General features: G+C 39.5%; 2 protein-coding genes across 3 annotated transcripts in view; one reads left to right on the forward strand and one right to left on the reverse strand.

Annotated features, from left to right (window-relative positions):
• Positions 1–404: 404 nt before the first annotated feature.
• Positions 405–12,917, forward strand: cd36 (CD36 molecule (thrombospondin receptor)). 2 transcript variants are annotated; one of them, XM_034225861.1, is made up of 12 exons: positions 405–948; positions 1,266–1,426; positions 1,567–1,711; positions 3,124–3,279; positions 3,365–3,456; positions 3,657–3,706; positions 3,827–3,893; positions 10,680–10,867; positions 10,980–11,098; positions 11,183–11,256; positions 12,109–12,163; positions 12,259–12,917. In XM_034225861.1, the coding sequence occupies exons 1-12, from the start codon at positions 826–828 to the stop codon at positions 12,427–12,429; spliced, it is 1,401 nt and encodes a 466-aa protein (XP_034081752.1). In that variant the 5' UTR covers positions 405–825; the 3' UTR covers positions 12,430–12,917. The 2 variants fall into 2 exon arrangements, with proteins under 2 accessions (XP_034081752.1, XP_034081753.1); XM_034225862.1 differs by having other exon boundaries at positions 788–948; positions 1,567–1,715.
• Positions 12,918–13,613: 696 nt separating this feature from the next.
• sema3c (sema domain, immunoglobulin domain (Ig), short basic domain, secreted, (semaphorin) 3C) overlaps positions 13,614–21,997 on the reverse strand; it is a 39,522-nt gene continuing 31,138 nt past the window's right edge. Inside the window, exons 13-18 of the mRNA XM_034225860.1 lie at positions 21,065–21,153; positions 20,514–20,555; positions 20,116–20,273; positions 19,221–19,288; positions 17,628–17,758; positions 13,614–15,548 (exon numbers count right to left, since the gene is read on the reverse strand). Coding sequence (XP_034081751.1) covers positions 15,129–15,548; positions 17,628–17,758; positions 19,221–19,288; positions 20,116–20,273; positions 20,514–20,555; positions 21,065–21,153 — 908 coding nt within the window. The 3' untranslated portion in view covers positions 13,614–15,128. The remainder of the gene's footprint in view (positions 15,549–17,627; positions 17,759–19,220; positions 19,289–20,115; positions 20,274–20,513; positions 20,556–21,064; positions 21,154–21,997) is intronic.

The raw sequence follows: 21,997 nt of genomic DNA on the forward strand, positions 1-21,997 counted from the left end.
GAGCTGATGTGATAGAAATGCAGGTAAATCACAACAATAAAATCAAGATAAGTGTGTCTCAAATGTCTAAAGAAGATATTTTTATATCCCGTATTAAGACAACCAGAAATAAAAACGATTGCTGCACTATGAGGATATACTTAATCATTTATAGGTTCCCGCTTTTGTGTCTCTTGTACAGTTGAAGCTTGGAGCAGAGAGGAGGTGAATAGATAGAGAATGACAGATAAGAATGAAATCTCTATGAAGGTTGCCGTCATCCAGGTCATAGGATATCTATTTTTTTATTTTTTTTGGGTCATAGGATATCTATAACTGATATGTCCTGGAAAAATAGGATTAAATTAGGTAATGGCAAGTCCACTTTTTTGCAATACTACTAGGTGAGCAACATGAAGAAACAAAACAAATATGGTCTTGCTATAGGATCAGAAATGTGCGTTATTTGAATGTGTATATGCCTAATTACATTTCAACCTTTCTCCTCAGTCTAGCTGTTATCATCACCTGCTCAGATAGTCTTACTGATTCCTGTGGGGGAAAATGAACCATGAACCTTCTTTTCGTTATATAACTTCAGTGATAGGAGGTCCTGGGGCGCCTGCCAGAGGTGTCTGTACCTTTACCTGGCCTCAGCTTCTCTCTCAGCTCCTCTGATGCTACAGCCTGTCTGTGTCACTGCTGCTGCTGCTGCTGCTGCTGCTGCTGCTGCCGGGACACAAAAACAAGACAAGCTGCACATACTAGCACACACCACAGATAGAGACAGAAGAAGAACTGGCTGCCAGCAGACAGACGGACGCACAGAGAGAAACGCACACCACCATGGGATGCTGTAACCGGAGGTGCGGGCTGATAGCCGGAGCTGTGTTTGGGGCGGTGGTGGCCATCCTGGGCGGCATCCTCATCCCAGTGGGGAAGAGTGTCATTGAGGGGACAGTGGAGAAGGTAGGGTGCTCAGTTTCAACCCTGGGTAGAGAATAGGGAGTGACAGAGTGTGTGAATGTGTGCGGAGATCAAGGTGAATGAGGAGAGGGGAGCGTTTTGGAAAGCTGCTTCAAATGGTAAACAGGGAGCTGTGAAGAAGTGTGCCATGTTATCATTATCAAAGAACCTGTGATTTTATTAGACATTAAGACATTTCTTTGGCCGTTTAGACCCTTTTTTCATAGCAGATGATTCACTCTCTTCAGTGGGGCAGCTGGCCTGCTGGCAGACTTGAAGGTGTGTTAAAAATAGCCTCTATGTTTGTCGTTGGGGTTTAGGAGGTTGTTATCGAGCCTGGAACACAAGCTTATGAGAACTGGGTGAGTACAGGGGTTAGCGTGTACAAGCAGTTTTGGTTCTTAGACGTGCAAAATGCCCAGGAGGTTTTGCAGGGTGGAGCAATTCCAGTGGTGGTGGAGAAAGGACCTTACACATACAGGTAAGGTTGATTTATTACCGCTATTAATAAAAGTCAGCTCCTAAATTAGCTTTTCATCACATTTAGCTGATATATAATTTAGAGGAATAGCCATTTGTATAACACAATTCAATGTCTGAGTAAGACCCTTTCCCCCACAGGACAAGATATCTTCCCAAAGAGAACATCACATTCAACCCCAATCACACCATCTCCTTCATGCTGCCACAGGGCGCCATCTTTGAGCCCTCCATGTCGGTGGGAACAGAGGATGACAAAGTCACCTCCCTCAACCTGGGCGTGGCTGTACGTGAGTGTCACCCCACTGTGTGGTGATTCCTGACTTGACTCAGCTATTCTATTAATAGTTACTATCCCTGTGCCAAATCATGCAAAGCTCCCATGTCTAGGGTTGCTTTGGTCTGGAACCCACTCATTATGCTTGTTTACTTTTTGTGCCATATTCTATTTAAAGGGCTGAAAACTATCCAGAATGTCAGAATTACTAAGGCATAAATGCAATAGGTTCTGTATCTTCTGTTAATCATTTTGCGACCCTTCAGATTTAACATTTGACCCCATAGAGGGTACTACTTACCCCCAGGTTAGCTACCAGCATATCATAAAGAAATGTCAGACTGTAGTAAAATTACATTTGTTAGAAGGCAAAAAAACTAACATTTGGCTTGCACGAATTAAGGTTTTGCGATGACCTACTACACGTAACAAACAAGACGATATGAGTCGACAAAACTCAAACTGACATGTAAAAAATGTGCGCTATTTTTCATCATGGATTTTATTCTTGCATTAACACACAGCCTAATAAGTCTTTGTACTTTGATGAAAAGGCAGCTAGCAAGTTTTCAGAAACATAAGGTCAACTAGAAAGGTAAAGCAGCGGACTAATTTCAATTTAATTTAATGACTCAAATTATGTTTTTCAGAAAAAAGCAGCTACAGTAGCTTGGTTAGCCAGAAAGTTCTTCAGAAGTAAGCTGCGGTCAACTATAAAAGCTAATGCAAAAGGCTAATTCCAGCATTTACTCTAATGACACCAACCATGTTTACCATAAATAGGTAGTTAGCTTGGTTAGATTTTCTGACTCTTCGTTAGATGGTGAAGGGGTAAACATTTGCTTTGAGTGGTTAAGGTTACAAAGTTTTGCCAGAGTTTTGCAAATCTACACTCTAGACATAACTCTGCGAGTGAGCTACAATAGCTACTAAAATAGCTAATCTGTTCCAAGCCAAGACTATGCCTAAATAAAATGGCAAAATTAGCTAAATTATTATTGAAATCACAAACTATCTGATTTCAAAAAAGGTACAAATAGTACACATTTAGGCAAGTATTGTCAGACGACCTCAGGCTTATATAAACATGTTTCAAAGATGCTGCTGTGATAGTCTGGAACTTTTTTTAATTTATTTAAAAAACATTTTTTTAATAATTGCAATCTTTGTTTTGGCTAATGTGCTTTCTCTTCAAACTTTGATAAGGCTTAAATGATGAGCATGAGCAATTCCAACTCTGTATGCAAGTCATAAGGCAGTATCACAGTCACAAAAGAGGCTTATCAACTGAGGAAACCAGTTGTGTGCACAACAGTTTTCCAAGCAAATTGTTATAGAACCATGTTGTTGGCTTTTATAATTGACACCATCATAGATCCCTTTTAAAATATAGGGTTATATTTTTCTGATTACATTTACAGGGAGCCTATTCTCTGGTTCCAAAACCGCTTCATGCTGTCCTGGAGAATCTGATAAAGGCAAGCAACTCCTCGTTGTTCCAAAACCGTACAGTTGGCGAAATGCTGTGGGGTTACTACGACCCTTTGTTGAAAGATAACATTGGCCTATTTTCACCTGTAAGTAAACCAATATTATAGCCCTAAAACATGTACCCAGTGACACCTCAGAAATAATAAGATTTGCTTATTTTCTTTCCTCTAGTACAATGGTACATATGATGGCATCTACAATGTCTTTGATGGAAAGGACGACATCTCAAAAGTTGGATTTATTGACAGGTGGCGAGGAGAAAGGTGAGTCTGGGAATTAAGTATTACAATTTGAGGCCTTGATCTTTTCATCAGCTTAAATAGATATGAAGTGAGAATCCAGTTGTTTTATCAAATCAAGTTAAGGTTGCACAGATTATGCCAGATGAGAACGCTGTTTTTTTCTAATATTTCAGGCTGTTAAATCTAAAGTTCTGTCTGACAAATGTAATTTTGTCCAACAGTGTCTTACAATTCTGGGGCGACAAGTACTGCGACATGATCAACGGGACAGGTGCGTTATGTAGAAAAAATCCATGAGACTACTCTTTGTTGAGTTCTTCTAACACACTCCTGCAGATCTAAATAGAGATGAGTCACCTCTCTGACCTCATTTCTTCTCCCCCTTTCTCAGATGCTTCTTCATTCCCTCCCTTTTTGGACAAGAAGCCTCTGTATTTCTTCTCATCAGACATATGCAGGTGATGAAGAGTTTCATTTTGTAGGAGCTATTTAATCTGAGGCAGTCTGACTGTGCTTTGCAAACGTTAAGTAGGGCAGTAAGTGTCAACGATGGGAGATTTAACATCCTAATTAAGGAACGGCAACCATTTAAACGTTCTTCTTAGAAACCACTAGAGGTCAGAGCTTTCCAATACCAAACTATAGTCATGTACTGAAGTAAGGCAAGGCAAGGAAAGTTTATTTATGTAGCACCTTTCAACACAAGGCAATTCAAAGTGCTTTACAACAATGAAAGACATTAAGAAAATGGCATTTAAAAACAGTCATTAAAAAGCAAAGATATTAAAAATAAACATTAAAGGAAAAAATACATGGATAAAAGTTACAGTGCAGTTTAAGATATGAATAGTTCAATTAAAAGCAGCGGCAAAAAGAAAAGTCTTCAGCCTGGATTTAAAAGTAATAAGAGTTGCAGCGGACCTGCAGGTTTCTGGGAGTTTGTTCCAGATATTTGGAGCATAATAACTGAATGCTGCTTTACCATGTTTAGTTCTGACTCTGGGGACAGAAAGCTGACCAGTCCCTGAAGACCTGAGAGATCTGGATGGTTCATAATTTAGCAGTAGATCAGAAATGTATTTTGGGCCTAAACCATTCAAAGCTTTATAAACCAGCAGCAGTATTTTTGAAATAAATTATTTGACACACAGGAAGCCAGTGTAAAGACTTCAGAACAGGAGTGATGTGATCCACTTTCTTAGTGTTAGTGAGAACTCGAGCAGCGGCGTTCTGAATTAGCTGCAGCTTTCTAATAGATTTTCTAGTGAGACCTGTAAAGACACCATTACAGTAGTCCAGTCTACTGAAGATAAAAGCATGGACAAGCTTTTCCAAATCCTGCTATGACATTAGTCTTTTCATCCTCGATATGTTCTTGAGGTGATAGTAGGCTGATTTAGTAATTGTTTTAATGTGACTGTTGAAACTCAGGTCAGAGTCCATGACTACACCTAGATTTCTGGCTTCATCTGTTGTTTTGAACATTGCAGGCTGAAGCTCAGCGCTAACTTTTATATGTTCTACCTTGGCTCCAAAGACCATTACCTCAGTTTTGTCTTTGTTTAATTGGAGAAAGTTCTGACACATCCAGTCATTGATTTGTTCAATGCACTTACTCAGTGTTTGAATTGGAGCATAGTCTCCTGGTGAAATGGTTATGTAAATGTGTGTGTCATCCGCATAGCTATGGTAACTTATTTAGCTGTTTTTCATTATCTGAGCGAGTGGTAGCATGTAGATGTTAAAGAGAAGAGGCCCCAAGATGGAGCCTTGAGGAACCCCACATGTCATATTTGTCAACTCAGATGTGTAGTTACCTATAGAAACAAAGTTTGTTCTGTCCTTTAAGTAGGATTCAAACCAATTTAGAACTGTTGCCAAAAGTCCCACCCGGTTTTCTAGTTGGTCTAGTAATACAGCACAGCACTGAGATCTAATAATAATAACAACACTGAAGTTCTGCCACTGTCTGTGTTTAAGTGGATGTCATTGAAGACCTTTACAAGAGCAGTCTCAGTGCTGTGGTTTGGACGAAAGCCTGATTGGAACACATCGAAACAGTTATTTAAATGCAAGAAGTTACTCAACTGTTGAAAAACTACTTTTTCAATGATTTTACCTGGAAGTGGGAGGTTTGATATGGGCCTGTAGTTGTTCATTACTGAAGCGTCTGATTATGCTTTTTTAAGAGCGGTTTAATGACTGCAGTTTTCAGGGCCTGTGGAAAAACACCTGAGTGAAGAGACGTGTTTCTTCACTACTAGGTCTACTTCTATGTGAAGTAGACCTGAGGCCATCATTTGAATAACATAGCAAAGTGGCTCTGGATTATTGTATTTGTTGCATTTGCAACTATGGAGGGAAACATGTCTCTGCAAACTTTGTGGGACGCGATTCAGCAAATCAAGACAGACATGCTGACTCACATTGACTCAAAAATGGATACCATTCAAAGTAGCTTGAGCAGGATACACAATTCCCTGTCTAGTCTGGGAGACCAGGTCAATTTGTTAGAGCAGCGTGTCGGGGCTAATGAGGACAATGTACACGAGTGTGTCGCTCGAGTCAAGCAGCTTGAGAAAGACAACTCCTTCCTAATTTCTAAAGTTGATGACTTGGAGAACCGGAGCCGACGTTCTAACCTTCGCTTCGTAGGAATCCAGGAGTCCGCTGAAGGCAGTGACATTATCGGCTTCATGTCTCGGCTCATCCCGCAGCTCCTGGGGCCAGATGCCTTCCCTATCCTGCCGATCATTGAGAGGGCACACCGCTCACCGACTGCCAGGCAAAACTCCTGTGCCAGCCATCATGATCGAGCTGCTGAACTTCCAGGACAAAGTGAAAATCCTTCGTCTTGCCAGGGAGAAAAAGTCTCTGGACTACAACGGGAAACACATCAGCATATATCCCGATTTCAGTCCAGAGCTTACCAGAAGACGCCGGAGCTTCGATCCAGTCAAACGCAAGCTCCGTGAACTCAACATGAAGTACTTTCTCCTCTACCCGTGCACCCTCTGCGTTGTTGTTGATGGCACACAACAACGCTTCTCTACCCACAAAGACGCTGAGGCAGTCTTCATGTCTACCTCAAACTCTCCTGGGTGACGAAAATCCCCAGAGATGAGGCTGCTGCTAATGGTAGCATGTTGATCCACTTCAATGGTGCAGCTAAGTGACTTTCTCCTCGGTTTCCTCTCTTCTCTTCTCTTGTTTTTTATTTTTCTCATCTTCTCAAAAAACAGAGACCTGTTTACGTGACGTATCATGACTGCTGAGATGTTGTTGACACTCTCTTTTGTGTTTATTATAACTTAATATAACAGGTGGGCACCCGCCTGGCTCTTTCAGTTGTGTTGTTTGTTTACATTTTACAGTGACGTTGACGTCACTTCTTCTTCTTTGGCACGTTAGAGCCCACTACTACTATTGCAATACTGCCCCGAGTGGCTGTTATTGTTAAATAATGTTTGTGTTCGTTCGGATGAATTTCTTTGAGCTATGACTTCTTTATCCTCTTCGTAATGCAGACTGAGCTCTGTGTAATTATTTATTATGTTTAAGTGTATTCATGGTAATGCTCTGGGATTTGGTGTCTAGGGCTGCTGGGCCTTCTTAAAGGTTGTTTTGTGTTTTTCTGTATTTTTCTTTTTGTGTTTGAATGTTTTGTATGTCTGTTTTACATTAATGGTTGAATCTAGCCATTTTTACAATCATGAATCGCATGTATGCGTAACAAGTGACAGGAACATTATTTGCTATTATTTCCAGACTGGATTAATTAAAGGGTATAAAAATAATTCATTTGAATATCAGGAGCCTATTGCCCAAAATTGATTTACTTCGGATATGGGTTGTTCTACATAAACCTAAAATCATCACACTCTCTGAAACTTGGCTTAATAGTAACATTTCCGATAGTGAACTACAAATCACAAATTATTTGCTTTACATATCCGATAGATGCAGCAGGGGTGGAGGTGTGGCTATTTATGTCTCATTTGACCTTGTGACTGAGCTAATTGCTACTTCTATAGAGCCTCTACATTTTGAATGCATTTTTCTTAAAATTATTTTTCATGAAAATAAATGCTTAACTATTGGTAGCATCTATAGGCCACCTTCTTCACCTGCAGAGTCTTTTAACCATATCATTGACACTATCAACTCCATTTCCTGCGGAAATGAAATAATCTTGCTTGGTGATTTCAACAAAAATTGGTTGGATAAATCATCTGATAGAGAGAAAAAACTTTTCAGTAGTCTAAATGTTAAACAGCTAATTAATGAGCCAACTCGTATCACTCTTAGAACCCAATCTCTGCTTGACTGGATTCTGGTGTCATACCCTGACAGAATCTTAAAAGCTGGTGTCATGTCGGATTGCTTCAGCGATCATTCAATTGTTTATTGCGTATGGAAAATCAAATAAATTAAACTACCTCCAAAACTAGTCAAAATCAGACAATATAAAAAATTGAATGTTGATTTATTTATTAATGATGTTGTTGCCCTTAATTGGGACAGATTTCAACTAATACCTTTTGTACAAGATGCTTTGGATTTTCTGCATAAAGAGCTCACTGATGTCATGAACAAACATGCACCTGTGAGAACGGTTAAGGTCAAAGGTCAACATCTCCCTTGGATCAATTCTGAACTCATCAGTCTCTTTAGGGAAAGGGATAAAGCATGGTCGATATATCGTCATTCAAGAACTATAGCCGATTGGGAAGTATACAGGCATCTCCGAAATCTGAGTAAAACCAAAACCCGAAATGCTAAATCCAACTACTATAAAGAATATCTCACATCGGACTTTAAGAATCCCAAGCAATTTTGGACTAAAATTAAATCTATTTTAAATAAATCAGGTAAACATTCTATTAATAAAATAAGAACTGCTGATACAATAATTCATTGCCCAAATATTTAATCAGCATTTCGCTAATGTACAGTATGTTCCACACTACTATCTGACGACTGGTATTTCTAATAGTAACTCATACTGCAACAGTTATTTTTCTTTTAAGAAAATTCTACCACACGAAGTTCATAATGCTATCACATAATTAAAAGTGGATGGCAGTGCAGGACTCGATGGTATAGAAAACAGGTTCATAAAACTGGCGTCCCATATTCTCATGTACCCACTTGCTGATTTGTTCAACCTGTCTTTGTCCACCTGTGAGTTGCCGACTATTTGGAAATGTGCACGCATCATTCCACTGCATAAAGGTGGTGATTTACTTGATACAAATAATTATAGACCAATATCTATAATCTGCTCTATTTCCAAAGTTTTGGAGAAAATTATTTATAATCAACTGTCACATTATCTCAATACTTATAATATTTTATCTCCGGTTCAATCTGGTTTCAGGCCTAATCACTCCACAACAACTGCCCTACTTACATTTACGAATGACTTGTACTCTGCTGCAGATGATGGTGAACTCACAGGTGCCATTTTTATTGACTTGACAAAAGCCTTTGATTTCGTTGATCGATATCTGCTCTTGGATAAACTTCACGGCATTGGCCTTTCTAATAATACAGTGTTATGGTTTAACTCGTACCTTCACAGTAGAAAGCAATGTGTGGTTGTTAATGGTAAACAGTCTGACCTGTTGATCCAACAAAAGGGTGTACCCCAAGGATCAACTCTGGGCCCACTTCTGTTCTCTATTTACATAAATGATTTATCTTCTTGTCTCATTAATTGTTGTACTCACCTTTATGCTGATGACACTGTCATATATACATCCAAATCAGATTTTTCACAAATTCAGATCTCTCTTCAATCGGATTTTAATATCTTACAGGACTGGCTATCACACAATAAACTACTGCTTAACAAAACAAAATCTTATACCATGGTCTTTGGTACCAGGCAGAAGCTCAAATCCAAACCTAATGTAGTAATAACATGTAAGGATGGCACTTCTCTGCATAAAGTTGATAGCTTTAAATATCTTGGTGTATGGCTAGACTCTGAACTTTCATTTAAACTACATATAAAGCATGTAATACAAAAAGTCAATTATGGAATCGGTGTTTTACACCGCTCTCGCAATTGTTTTACGCTCAGTGTCCGAAAGAGAATTGCTTCTCAACTTATTCTTCCTATTATAGACTATTGTGATGTTGTCTACCAAAATGCACATAAATCAGATCTTGCTCCACTCAACATAGCCTACAATAGACTATGCAGATTTGTTCTTGGTTGTCCTTTTCGTACACATCACTGCACAATGTATAACCAACTTAAATGGCCTTCTTTAAATGTAAGAAGACAAACGCATTGGCTACAGCTGATATTTAAATGCATTTATCTTAACTATCCCCCTTATTTAAAGCAGTATTTTGTACCCTACTCACCAAATCATCAAGTTAGACATTCTGATCAGATTTATTTCTCTGTCCCCTCTGCAAAAAAATGTATTGGCAGAAGAGCGTTCATGTTCAAAGCCCCAACTGACTGGAATACTTTACCTGCTGCTATTAGATCTCTTGCATCATTGGGTATGTTTAAACATGCATTATCATCTCTCTTTCAACTGGTCTGCACTTGTTATTAATGAAACTGATATTGATTAAACTGATTTGCTTGACTGTCTCAAATTGTAATGATTGTATGCATTGCTTGAATTTTTCTTAACAGACTGTACAGTATGTGGTTTGTCTTGTGTGTCATGTTTTGCATTTTGTCTTTTTGTTTATGTATGTCTGTAAGTTGTTGCTATTGTCGGGACCCCCTTGAAAACGAGATGGTGCATCTCAAGGGGTTTATCCCAATCAATAAAAATGTCTATATACAACACATTTGCTGTACCTGATACAGAGGGACTGACTGATTGTCTAATTTTCTGAATTTTGTCAGTGAAGAAGGAGGCAAATTCATTGCAGGCCCTGGTGGATAGAAATTCAGAGTCTACTGACACTGGGGGGTTTGTTAGTCTGTCGACAGTAGCAAATAAGGCACGTGCGTTGTTTTTGGTAATGATGTCAGAGAAAAAAGACTGCCGTGCATTTTTCAATTTCAAATTATAAAAGCCAAGTCTCTCTTTATAGATTTCAAAATGAACCTGGAGATTTGTTTTTCGCCACCTACGTTCAGCTTTTCGACACTCTCTTTTTTCTATTTTCACGGTCATGGCCTTTCTCCATGGAGATAAATAAGTTGCATAGTAGAGCCCAAATATGACTGGGAACAGGAGGTGAGTGTGTGTTCTGTCTGTCTTCAGGTCTGTGTCAGCTGGCTTTGAGCAGAGCATGGATCTGAAAGGGATTGAAGTGTATCGCTACGTTCTCCAGCCAAACACCCTGGCCTCTCCAACGGTCAATCCAGACAACCAATGTTTCTGCAGAAATGAAGTGATCACCAATAATTGTACCTTGGCTGGAGTTCTTGACATCAGTTCCTGTCAAGCAGGTCAGTTTGCATTTGTTCAGGCCAGGCATCCCAAAACGTTCTTCTACTGTTGTATCAGTGTGCTCAAGCAGCTTGATATTAAAAACTGTCTGTTTAACTGCCATTTGATCAGGGAGACCTATCTATATCTCTCTGGCCCACTTTCTTGGTGGCAGTCAGTCCTTACTTGAAAACGTGAAGGGCCTCAACCCCAGCGAGAAGCACCATGGCACCTACTTTGACGTGGAACCAGTAAGAGTTCCTCATCTTTGGGAATTTTGACTTTTAGCGGCAACAACTGTAATGCTAATATTATTTGTTGTGTATTTCCACCAGACCACCGGATTCACCTTGAGGTTTGCCAAGAGAATTCAAGTGAACATGATGTATGGACCATCAAAAGTCATCACGTATGTTCCTTACACTTTTAAAAGAAAAGATGATTACTCTTATTCCCATTCTTGTGTTAAATGGGAAGATTGAGACCACTCATGTCTGAATGTTGAAGCTAAATCCAAGATCTAGTTAGCTTAACATAGTGTAAAGACTGAGAGCAGGGGATACAAGATAGTCTGCCTTTGTTAAGTTTATTGAAATGTTTTTTAAAATAGGAAGTGGGAGTTTATCAGGGCAGGGGTCATCCCAATTTCCCAGGGTCCTATGTTCTCCATATAAACATCAGAAGAGATTAGTAAGGGCTATCCCGCAGTTTAAATTAGACAAGAAGAAAGGGGCACGGCAGGAAAATGCAGTTTGAAGGTATAAATGGTGTTAACAAGCGTAGAAATATCAATGTCTAAAATCAAGAAGGTCAAGGTCTTGCACCGGATTTTGAGGCCGTAGGTTTCAAGGAGTATAACATCATGAGACTTTAAGTTGTAGATGGGTGTTTTCAACATATTGATCCAGGGAAATATAGATTAAATATTTAACCCACTTAGATTTGCTTCTACAGAGGTTATGTGCCAACTAATTAGTTCGCATCGCATGGACTGCTAAGCTAACCGCTACTAACCTGCTGCTGACTGAGGCTTCGTTTTACCTAACAGACATGAGACATGGTGTGTCTGCTATTCACTCAAGAGTTACAGATACCAGTACTTTTTTACAAAATGTCAAACCTTTTCTTTAAGATAAGATGGTACTTTATTGATCCCAATTTGGGGAGTTTGCACATAATTTCTGTCAAACAATGCAAAATCAAAAGGAAAAGTTTGAGACATCATGCTCTGAATACCAACTAATGAACTATTTCTCTGCAGGGTGCTAAAGAAAGTCAAGGAATATACCATATTCCCTCTTGTTTGGATGAATGAGGTAAGATAAAAGCCCTGCAGTCATGAAGTTCAGAGTGTTCACTCAGGGTGCATGATAATGAGTCACACTTTCTCTGTCTCAATCTGTGAAACCAGACTGCTTCTGTGGATGACGCGACAGCGGACATGTTGAAGAAGGAGCTCATCTCCCGTATTGAAATGCTGGACATAATACAGAAGGCACTGCTGGGCACCGGGGTGGCCATCTTTGTGCTGTGTCTCATTTCCTACTGCGTGGTGAGGAGAAACCAAAGCAAGATTGTGTAAATGAATCGCACAGAAGTGTCTGATGAGTGCGGGTTGCAGAGCACAGTGCGTTTAAGCTGCTACGGGACATCGAACCTTTTGATATAGAATTGCACTTTTTTGTAATTTCTGTCATACTTCCTTTGATACCAGGGGGAATACTGTGATTTTGTAAAGCTTGAGAGCTTTGCTAGGTTTAATTTCAAATGCAAACACTGTAACATTAACTGTATCAGGGATCTTCCAAGGGAGAGCAGATGGAGAATCCTCTTTAGTGTCAGGTTATAAATCTGCACAGAGGAGAAATGGGTTTGTTTGACATCCTTGGCAATAATTGTATGATTCTAATATTGCGCAAATAGTGTCTTCAAAATGAATAAAAGCTGACAAAGTTCTTCTCATTGGGTTTTCTTTATGCCTACTATTGGATTGTTCCTGTCCGACAACAGTCTTGGTCCAAAATACATTGCTGAAACAAACCTCTGCATTGTACACACTGAAGAGAAATTCCTCTACACTTTAAGAGGCCCATAAATCAAAAAGAGTTATAAAATGTGCTGGGGGATGATTACAGTGGTTTTGAATGGTACTTGGGTTTGTTTGGTGAGAAAGCAGTATTTCTGCCCAGCAGGAGGCCTCTCTTGGCTTTTATGGGCTTTAAATGACCCTCTGCAGCCTCCTGGGTGTCTTTCATTCTACTGTCAGGTCCATTATAATTGAGTGTTTCATTGGGATTAAAACATCCCTTCCTGGAGGTGGTGCAATGTCTCCCCTCTTAGGCTTCTGAGTAGTTTCAAACTTTGGGAAATGTATCTATTTCTTTGTTTTTTGGGAACTTTTACAGATGATCAATACACCTCGCTATGTTTTATTACCTTGGTACAGAGCCAGGGTACATGTTTCCTGGCTTTATGCTAAACTAAGCTAAGCTAGGCTAAGCTAAGGATTGTAGCTTCATATTTACTATACAGACGTGAGAGGTATCAATCTTCTCATCTGACTCTCAGCAAGTAAAGCAAATGTCCACAAATCACATTGTGTGTGACTGTACCTCTAAAGTGATATCATAATAAGCTGTCATAGCATCATATGGCCCACGTTGGACCATTTAAGTAAACTGCGGAATAATGTATTGGCTAGTAACAGAGAAAGTTAATATTTTAAGCAAAAATATTAATAAAATGTTCTGACAATACAAAGCATGATTTTCTTGTAAAATTGAGATTTATCGGAACAGATTTATTCAGGCTATCATGACATTAATAAATAGAAATACATATGTTTCATAACACTGAAATGATACTGAGTTGACATGATGCTGATCACACAGCTTTATGAAATTCAGAGCAGATGTCTGTTTAGAGGAAAGTAAGGACTAGAGTATTTTCTCAAGATAAAAACAATACCGTATGTCTCTGCAATTTGCAGATACAGTCATAGTTGGTGAAATATGTTGAAATTATATACACTTTTTCACAAACACCTGCACAACATTAAATTAAAAGGACACAAACAAAAATATACTCTGTACACAAGCAACAAATAATTTCTATCTACATTAACTACCATTCTGAAAAAAAAGTCTATTCACATATGTCAATTAACTATTTTCTGTGTCCACTTGGCTGAATATGGAAAATGTGAAATCCAAAGAAGGATATTGTCACGTTTCAGCATCTACGTGTTGATGTAAACTATGCTGTAAAAATAAAAATGTGCGTGTCTGTTAGTTAATTATATCTAATCCAGGAGAGGATTAACATTACCGATTAATTTCTTTAAACATGCTTCTGTACTAGAAACCAGAGAAGAAGAAGAAAATGTGTAGCTGAATTACAGTGAGTCATATTCTCGTACATTTGATTAATAGATTCACAGGATTTCATATGCTGTTGAGTATATTACTTCTATTTCTACCATAAACCCTGGATGTTAAATTTGGCCTTTGAACTAATTCCTTTTTCACTTACAGCGCTGTAATATAACACTTTTTATTGGGTCTACTTTCCATCTGTTCCTTGTGTTAACAGTGCTATTGTGGACACTGAGGCAGTCAACCCATGAGAAAAACATTGATTTTCTCACAAATTGACTTTTTATTACCCTACAGTACGTGTTGCCACAAAGCAATTTTAGCCATTTCTCCTAAACAGAAAACACTTTTCTAGTTTAAGTAAATACAGAAAGGTGAGCAGAATCTAATAAAATACTAATATTACTCTTGGAGAGGGCGCTCACTCTAAAGCATGCAGCAGTCTTCCTTTGTCCCTTTTCAATCTATTTTATTTACCATCATGATTTTTCGAATGACCAATCCCTCCATATCAAATTCATTGTGAGATAATATCCAGCTAGTCCAATTTCCCCTCTAATATCTAAAATATGATAAGATCATTGACCGTAGCTGCATCTCAAGGTGTATTATCATAAGCAATACCAGCTTAGACCCAAGGTTATTAGTGGCACTCATAACAGAGCCGTTACCGTCTGTTGTGACTGCGACGGCAAATGAGTTGCTAGTGGGTGTCGTATTAGTGTATGTCACAGCCATCTGGTCACCGTACCTCATGCAAGAAAAAGAGCCCGGATAACAACTCCCCACACCCACCTCTGGGTTTTTTTTTGACTGTCCATCCACAGTGCAGTTTGAGATGAGAGTTGGAAAATGTGAGGGTCTGGAAACAGAAAGGTGTTAGCGTCAGTTTGTGCACCTTGCTGTGTCAGACCTCTGGGAGGTGGTTGCGGCGGTTGCGGCTCTTCCTCCGGTCCAGCAGGGGCTTCAGTTTGGCCATGTCCCCCCTGAGAGGGCCAGGCAGCGGGGGCTGCTGCTGCCTCTGCTGGAGGTTCTGCAGCTGCTTCCTCTCTTTGCAGTACTGTTGAACAGCCAGGCTCTCTGACGGACTGAAGGCAGACAGAAGGACCTTAGGGTGCAGCATGCTGGCCCAGGCCCAGGGAGATTGCTGTTTGTCCGTCAGCACGCTCACCATTGCCTCGCTCAGTACCCGCAGGCGGATCTTGGCGACGGTGCGCTTGAAGCGGTTCTCGGTGGTCAGGCAGTAGTAGAGGCCCTGGTCGGACATCTGGACGGAGCGGATGAGGAGGCCGTGCTCCGTGGAGAGGACACGCTCACTCAGCTTCACCTGAGGTTACAGTTAGGTCATAATCACACACATGGTTTGCGGCAGAGAATTGGAAAATATTCAAAACTATTTCAATTGCCATACAACACAGTCAGGTGACTACAATGGTGTTTTAGGTACAACAATTCATAGGTAAAGGTCCATTTATAAAGAACATTTTAAAGTTGTGCTAAAGTGGTACATTTTGTTGAAAAACAAACACATTTACGAGATAAATAAATAAAAAATGTCCAAGAAAATGTTTAAAAAACTAATGTCACAACAGGATTTAGAAAAGCCAAGGTAGAACATATAAAAGTTAGCGCTGAGCTTCAGCCTGCAATGTTCAAAACAACAGATGAAGCCAGAAATCTAGGTGTAGTCATGGACTCTGACCTGAGTTTCAACAGTCACATTAAAACAATTACTAAATCAGCCTACTATCACCTCAAGAACATATCGAGGATGAAAAGACTAATGTCACAGCAGGATTTGGAAAAGCTTGTCCATGATTTTATCTTCAGTAGACTCAACTACTGCAATAGTGTATGCACAGGGCTGACAACATCTATCAGAAAGCTGCAGCTGATTCAGAACGCTGCTCGAGTCCTCACTGACATTAAAAGAGTGGATCACATCAGTCCGGTTCTGAAGTCTTTACACTGGCTTCCAGTCAGCCAAATAATTGATTTTTAAAGTACTATTGCTAGTTTTTAAATCACTAAATGGTTTAGGACCAAAGTATATTAACGATCTCCTACATAATTATGAACCATCAAGGTGTCTCAGGTCTTCTGGGACGGGTCCGCTCTCGGTTCCGAGAGTAATAACAAAACATGGAAAAGCAGCGTTTAGCTATTATGCCCCGACAATCTGGAACAAACTGCCCGAATTTTGCACGTCTGCAGAAACTCTTACTATTTTCAAATCGAGACTGAAAACATATCTTTTTGCTGCTGCTTTTAATTGAGCTGTTCATATTCGCACTGCAGTATGCCATTTAAACATGTATTGTATACATGTTGTGTTTATTTTATTATCTTTGCTTTTTAATGCCTGTTATAAAATGCCATTATATAATGTGTTTTTACTGTATTTATTCTTAAAATGTCTTTGAATTGATTTTGTAAAGCACTTTGAATTGTCGCGTGCTGAAAAGTGCTATATAAATAAACTTGCCTTGCCTTGTGGCATTTGGGAATATTCTCTATTTTAATGACAGTTGTAACTGACGTGTAAAATAACATGAATAAATACTAAACTCAGATTTAAGGGTCTCTATCATTATTGATTCAATATGACCTGCCTGTCTTTCAGTATTGTCACACCTGATGTTGATTGGAAAAGGCAAAATGGGCTCTCTTAATTCAATGTATGTTATATGTTACAATTGTAAATGCCACAGCATTCTCTGTAGAAATTGTATGTGTGGTTGCTGCAGAAAATCTGCAGTTGAAATTGTTGAATCACTGAAAGAAGTTGAAATGGCAGCCATAGTGGAGGTGATGAAAGTAGCTGAAATGTTTTGATTGTTAATTATTTCAAATAACTGTCGCTGCCATTCTAAATGCAACAGTTTATTCCTTTTTTCCACTGACCACTCTATAATCAGCCAGGCATTAGATTGGAGAAGTCTCCATAATTACACACCATAAAACTAAAGTGATTTATTTCAATGCCAACTTATTTTCTCATGGGAAACGGCTATAAAACGCCCATTACTCTGAGTACACCGGAGAACTGAGAGCTAAATCCACAAAAGACGTTTCATTATTTCATCTTTCACAGCCTTTCAAGGGGTTAAAAAGGGTGTCAAATATTTGTAAAATGTTTCCCCGTGGAGAATTCAGTCATTAGTAAAAGTCCTTATCAAGTTAGATCTGTATCACTGCTACGTGTTCACCGTGTAATTCCTCAGGCAAGTCCAGATAAAGCGGTGAGCTCGTTTAATTGCCATGTCACGTTTAATGTTTAACCATCTGACCAAACAACCAAAAGGAAGTTTAATCAGATACATCTCCTAGGGATTTTTATTGTATTTAATCTTACATATGATATGACACATGCTGTGCTGTTGACCTTTCTGAAAGTCAAACTGACCTCTTTCCTCCTGTCGTTGTCCCTTTGAATGAGCCAGCGAATGGATGCCTGAGGAGACTTGGGAAGACACTCGAGGAAAGTGGTGTTGTTTTTCACACCGTACTGCGTCATCTCCACTGCGTTTCTGTATTCTAACACACACACACACAAACAGAGTCAGGGGAGTCACGTCAGACACAAATCCCACAGATGGACTCAAATCTGTCTCAAGTCCCAACTGTGAGGGAAATGTTGACACAGAGCTTAGTTCGGCCACCTGCAGCACGACCAAACCTCCCACACAGATTTATTCAGTTTCTACACACTGAAAAAATAACTTTCAATGCATCAGAGCAACATCGTTTCGTCTAATTTACAGTGTTGTTTTGTTGCAGGTAATTGGTTCATCACTTAGCTGGATGTATGACAGGGTTGTGACTAATTAGACGTAATGGCCATATGGTTGGTTCCCCAAGCTTGTTGAAATTCACCTCGTTTGTAGTTTAAATATGTAAACTGTTCATGAAAATGGGACACTCTGCTACTATTTAACTGCACCTTGGCAATGCCACTATGTGAATATTATTAAGCACATTTTTTGTAAGGGGTGATCAGCAGTACCTGGACTCACAAACAAGCAAAAAAAGCCCTGGACTGAGACAAAAAAACATACAGAAACAATTAATATGTTGCCATTCAAAGATGAACTATTTAAAATGGAAGATATTTTCCTGATGAATGTGAATCTATGTTGTTTAAGTATCTCTCTAACATTAGAAATGTTCTGTTACAAAAACTGTACATAGCAATAACATCAGTAAATATTTGGAGCTGCATACTTTTACACCTAAAATCGAACTAAAAACAAGTTGAAAACTAAAACACATTTTAAACTTATACATTAGTTAAGGCTAACAGGCTAGCTAACTGTTACCTATTGAAAACTAACAACATTAGCATTCATTTGGATTTTTGTTTCTGGCCACCTGATGAATGTAAGGTCATTTTTTAGTATGTAGTGTTAACTTGCGTTTTTGCTCTGTTTTGGTTTCTGCTAAGCCTTTATACTGTAGCTGTTAGCATACATCAACTACATGCTAATATTGCATCCTGCCTAGTGCTGGGCAGGTAGCTTTACTAAACCCTTAGCAAAAAGATGCTAAGCTCCTTAGAGCTGAGGGGAAAAGTAAAGTTGGGTAATAATTCTTTGTGGGTTTGTCAGCTTTCACATTAAACAGTCATTTGAACCTTAGGCTATATCTTTCTTATCAGTCTTGAGTAATGGTATAATTTTTCACATGCATGCTTCGGCTGCAGCTAAGCCCTTCAATTGAGTTTATCACTCTGCATCAAGATTTATTACTGTATAAGTTTAATACTTATCATTGTGAGTTGTATGACCCCTTCTCTCTATGGCGTGATAGACACTGGGTTTTATTTATTTATTAAAGCACTTACATTTTTCTTTTAACCCTTTTTGTCTTTTAATATGGGCCTATATCAAACACTCAAAAGATTGGATTATGTTCCAGGTTCCAGCTGTTGTTTTAACTCGGCTATTTTGTAAATTAGCTCCTTACCATAATATATTTCAGATTTAAAATAAAGATATACCTTTCAGATTAAATCCTCTGCATTGAGTGAGTGGATTTCCATGCATAATGTCCTGCCGTCTGCTTCTCCTGAAAAAAAAGAGAAAGACAATAGCAGTGAGTATAAATATACTATAGCTCAGAAAAAAATACATAACCCTTCTCCTCACATGATCATCTCATTAATTCCGTGGAAGAAGAGGAAAATCTGACTGTTATTCCACTCGGTGATGCACACTCATATCAAACAGCTTGAGGAAGAGAGCACGTAAACACCTCACACACTTCAGACACATTTTCCACAGGAAAACAGTGTCTGCGCTTTTGTTCTGGGACCAAACTAAACTTGACCTGTGTCTGACTGGAATGTCAAGAGACACACAGCCGGTCCTTAAAGAGACCAGAGAGGTATCGCTTCAGAGGCGAGGTGTCACTCATACCTTCTTGTCTGTGTTATGTCTAGCAGACTGAGGGAAATAACGAAAGTAAAATTAGTGACATATTTACATTGAAGTGTGCACTGAAGGATCTTTAGGCCCTCACAAGATGTAAGCAGCCCCTTTCTATTCTTGTTTAACATATTTTTCCATCTGTTGCCTACAACCAATATGCTGTACAGTGGTTGATCATATTTGTTGGAATCAGCTAGATTACCATAGCAATTGGGAAAAAGTGAACTGAAAACAGTACACTATTCAAAAATCTGCACTATGCTAATGTTTATGTACCACTTTGAAATAGCTGCCTTTATGAATGGGCTCCTTATCAACACCTGTCAGCACTTATGAACTCTGAGGGGCTCAGAGAGTTTATTGTCCTTGGGCAACACTGAATACTTCTTAGATTGAAATGTAAAGATAATGAATACTGGCACCAAACTGAAGTTGAGGGCCCTAAAGCTGTAAACCATTGGGTACCTTTTGCTGGTGGGATAGAAGCGCGAGCAGCTGAGTCCGTCCCAGGCGCAGTAGGGGTCTCTGGCGAGGCAACAGTCAGCGCAAGCCGAGCCGTAAGCGTGACAACGGTGCAGGGAGACCTGTGAGACCCCAAACTCGGAGCTGACGTACAGCTGTTGCTATAAAGTAAACAGTTCAAATGTCAGCAGTGCTGTTTGTCTTAATAAGTGGCCGACTGACAGGAAAATGAGGCAGAGCGCCGAAACAATTATGACTTATTATTTCCTTGCCCTTGGGGGGCTTATTATGCACAAGAGATTTCTGTTTCGTGCATTACATAGTAGCCACAGACAATGAAAAACATATTAAAACAATAAAACTGCACTTGAAATGTGAGGTGAGCATAGTTTGGCACTTACTTTTTTTGAGGATATTTTCAAGTTTGTAACAGAAGCTTGATTCTGAAAAATAGGACACACAAGAGCCAAGTTCAGAGGTTTTCAAAATGTGTTGAAATGTTGGGGAAACAGGAACAGTTTATGATGATTTAGGACATCTAGGATCAGCTTCTCTCCAGATGTAACTGTACAGGAGAAATATATTCCTTCTTTTGCGAATAAATCTCCTTTGATTAATAAACTGCTATAGTCCAGGTGAAGTGGAAGATGAAAGCAGGCGAGGCCTTAAGTTCGGCACATAAGTTGATCACACTCGAGGAGTTTTGAGTCGAGATAAAACAACATGTGCGAAGGTTCACCAGGGGCAACCACCAGACCCTTGCAGTATGTTAGCATGTTTCCCATCACTCTCCGTTTCACTACACTGCAGAACAACCATCTCCTGAATGCCACCCTGCGTCTGTCTGTCTGCCCCTGGCCTTTGTGTTGTGGCCAGCCTTTGATTTTGGGGAAGGAAAAGGGATGAAAGCAAGAGCATAATGAAAGAAAGGGGAGTAAAACAGACAGCTGACCTTAAACACTTCCAGCTCCTCCAGGATCAGATCTTCATGGAGGGATTGATTGCTTGGAAGTACAATCACCTTCTGTACTGTACCCTTGTCTGGAGGCAGAAAGCAGACAAGTCATGAGCATTAAACAACCGTGTGAAACAGATATGCCCAGTCACACTACAGAGAATGCAGCGAAACTACAATACAACACTTGTGAGTTTGTTTTTTTACTCCGAGTCTGTTTTCTTTTGCCCGTGTTTGCTTTTGAATTAGGCATGATAGCCACTGCCAGTTTTCATAGCAAAATCAACTGTGTCAGGGGTGGGAATTGAAGCTGTTATGCCCGTGTGAGGGAGGACAAGGGCCACGGAAAGGGCAAAATGCAATGCAACAATCATCAACGTGGCTGTTTTGTCCTGGGAGTTGGCGTTACAGTAACAGCTCCTGGAAATGTGTGATAAGAGCGCCTCCCTCATCCTTGAGACAAAGCAGCATTTTTTGGAGCTCAGATATGGGTTGGACACAGCACTGGCTCTTCTTCAAGAATCCAGGCGGGAGAAACAGAATGCAAAGCCTGCCTGATAAACACCAGCAGCTGTGAGAGAGAGAGCCCGAAAGCTGCTTGCTGAATACAAATCTGTGTGGACACGCACAAGAATGGATCCATGCATAATTAAATGGGCACACACATTTTATTCTGTTAAACCAACATGTTTTGGGTGTAAAAACAAGAAATGTAGTATTATAGACTTGGGCTCTCTGGGACATTTGCCTGCCTGCAAGGTGATCTATGCGTTTCTGGGAATTTATAAAAACAAATGACAATATTAAGGTTAAAACAAGAACAAAATATCTGCAGGTTTTCTCACATGAATCAATGAAAGCAAACCATACGAGGCCAAAGTCCTCTCCTAAGGCACTTGTCTATGACCTATTTGCGACATAATTCATCAT

Source organism: Gymnodraco acuticeps, unplaced genomic scaffold (genome assembly GCF_902827175.1).
Source record: "Gymnodraco acuticeps unplaced genomic scaffold, fGymAcu1.1, whole genome shotgun sequence".
Taxonomy (NCBI): domain Eukaryota; kingdom Metazoa; phylum Chordata; class Actinopteri; order Perciformes; family Bathydraconidae; genus Gymnodraco; species Gymnodraco acuticeps.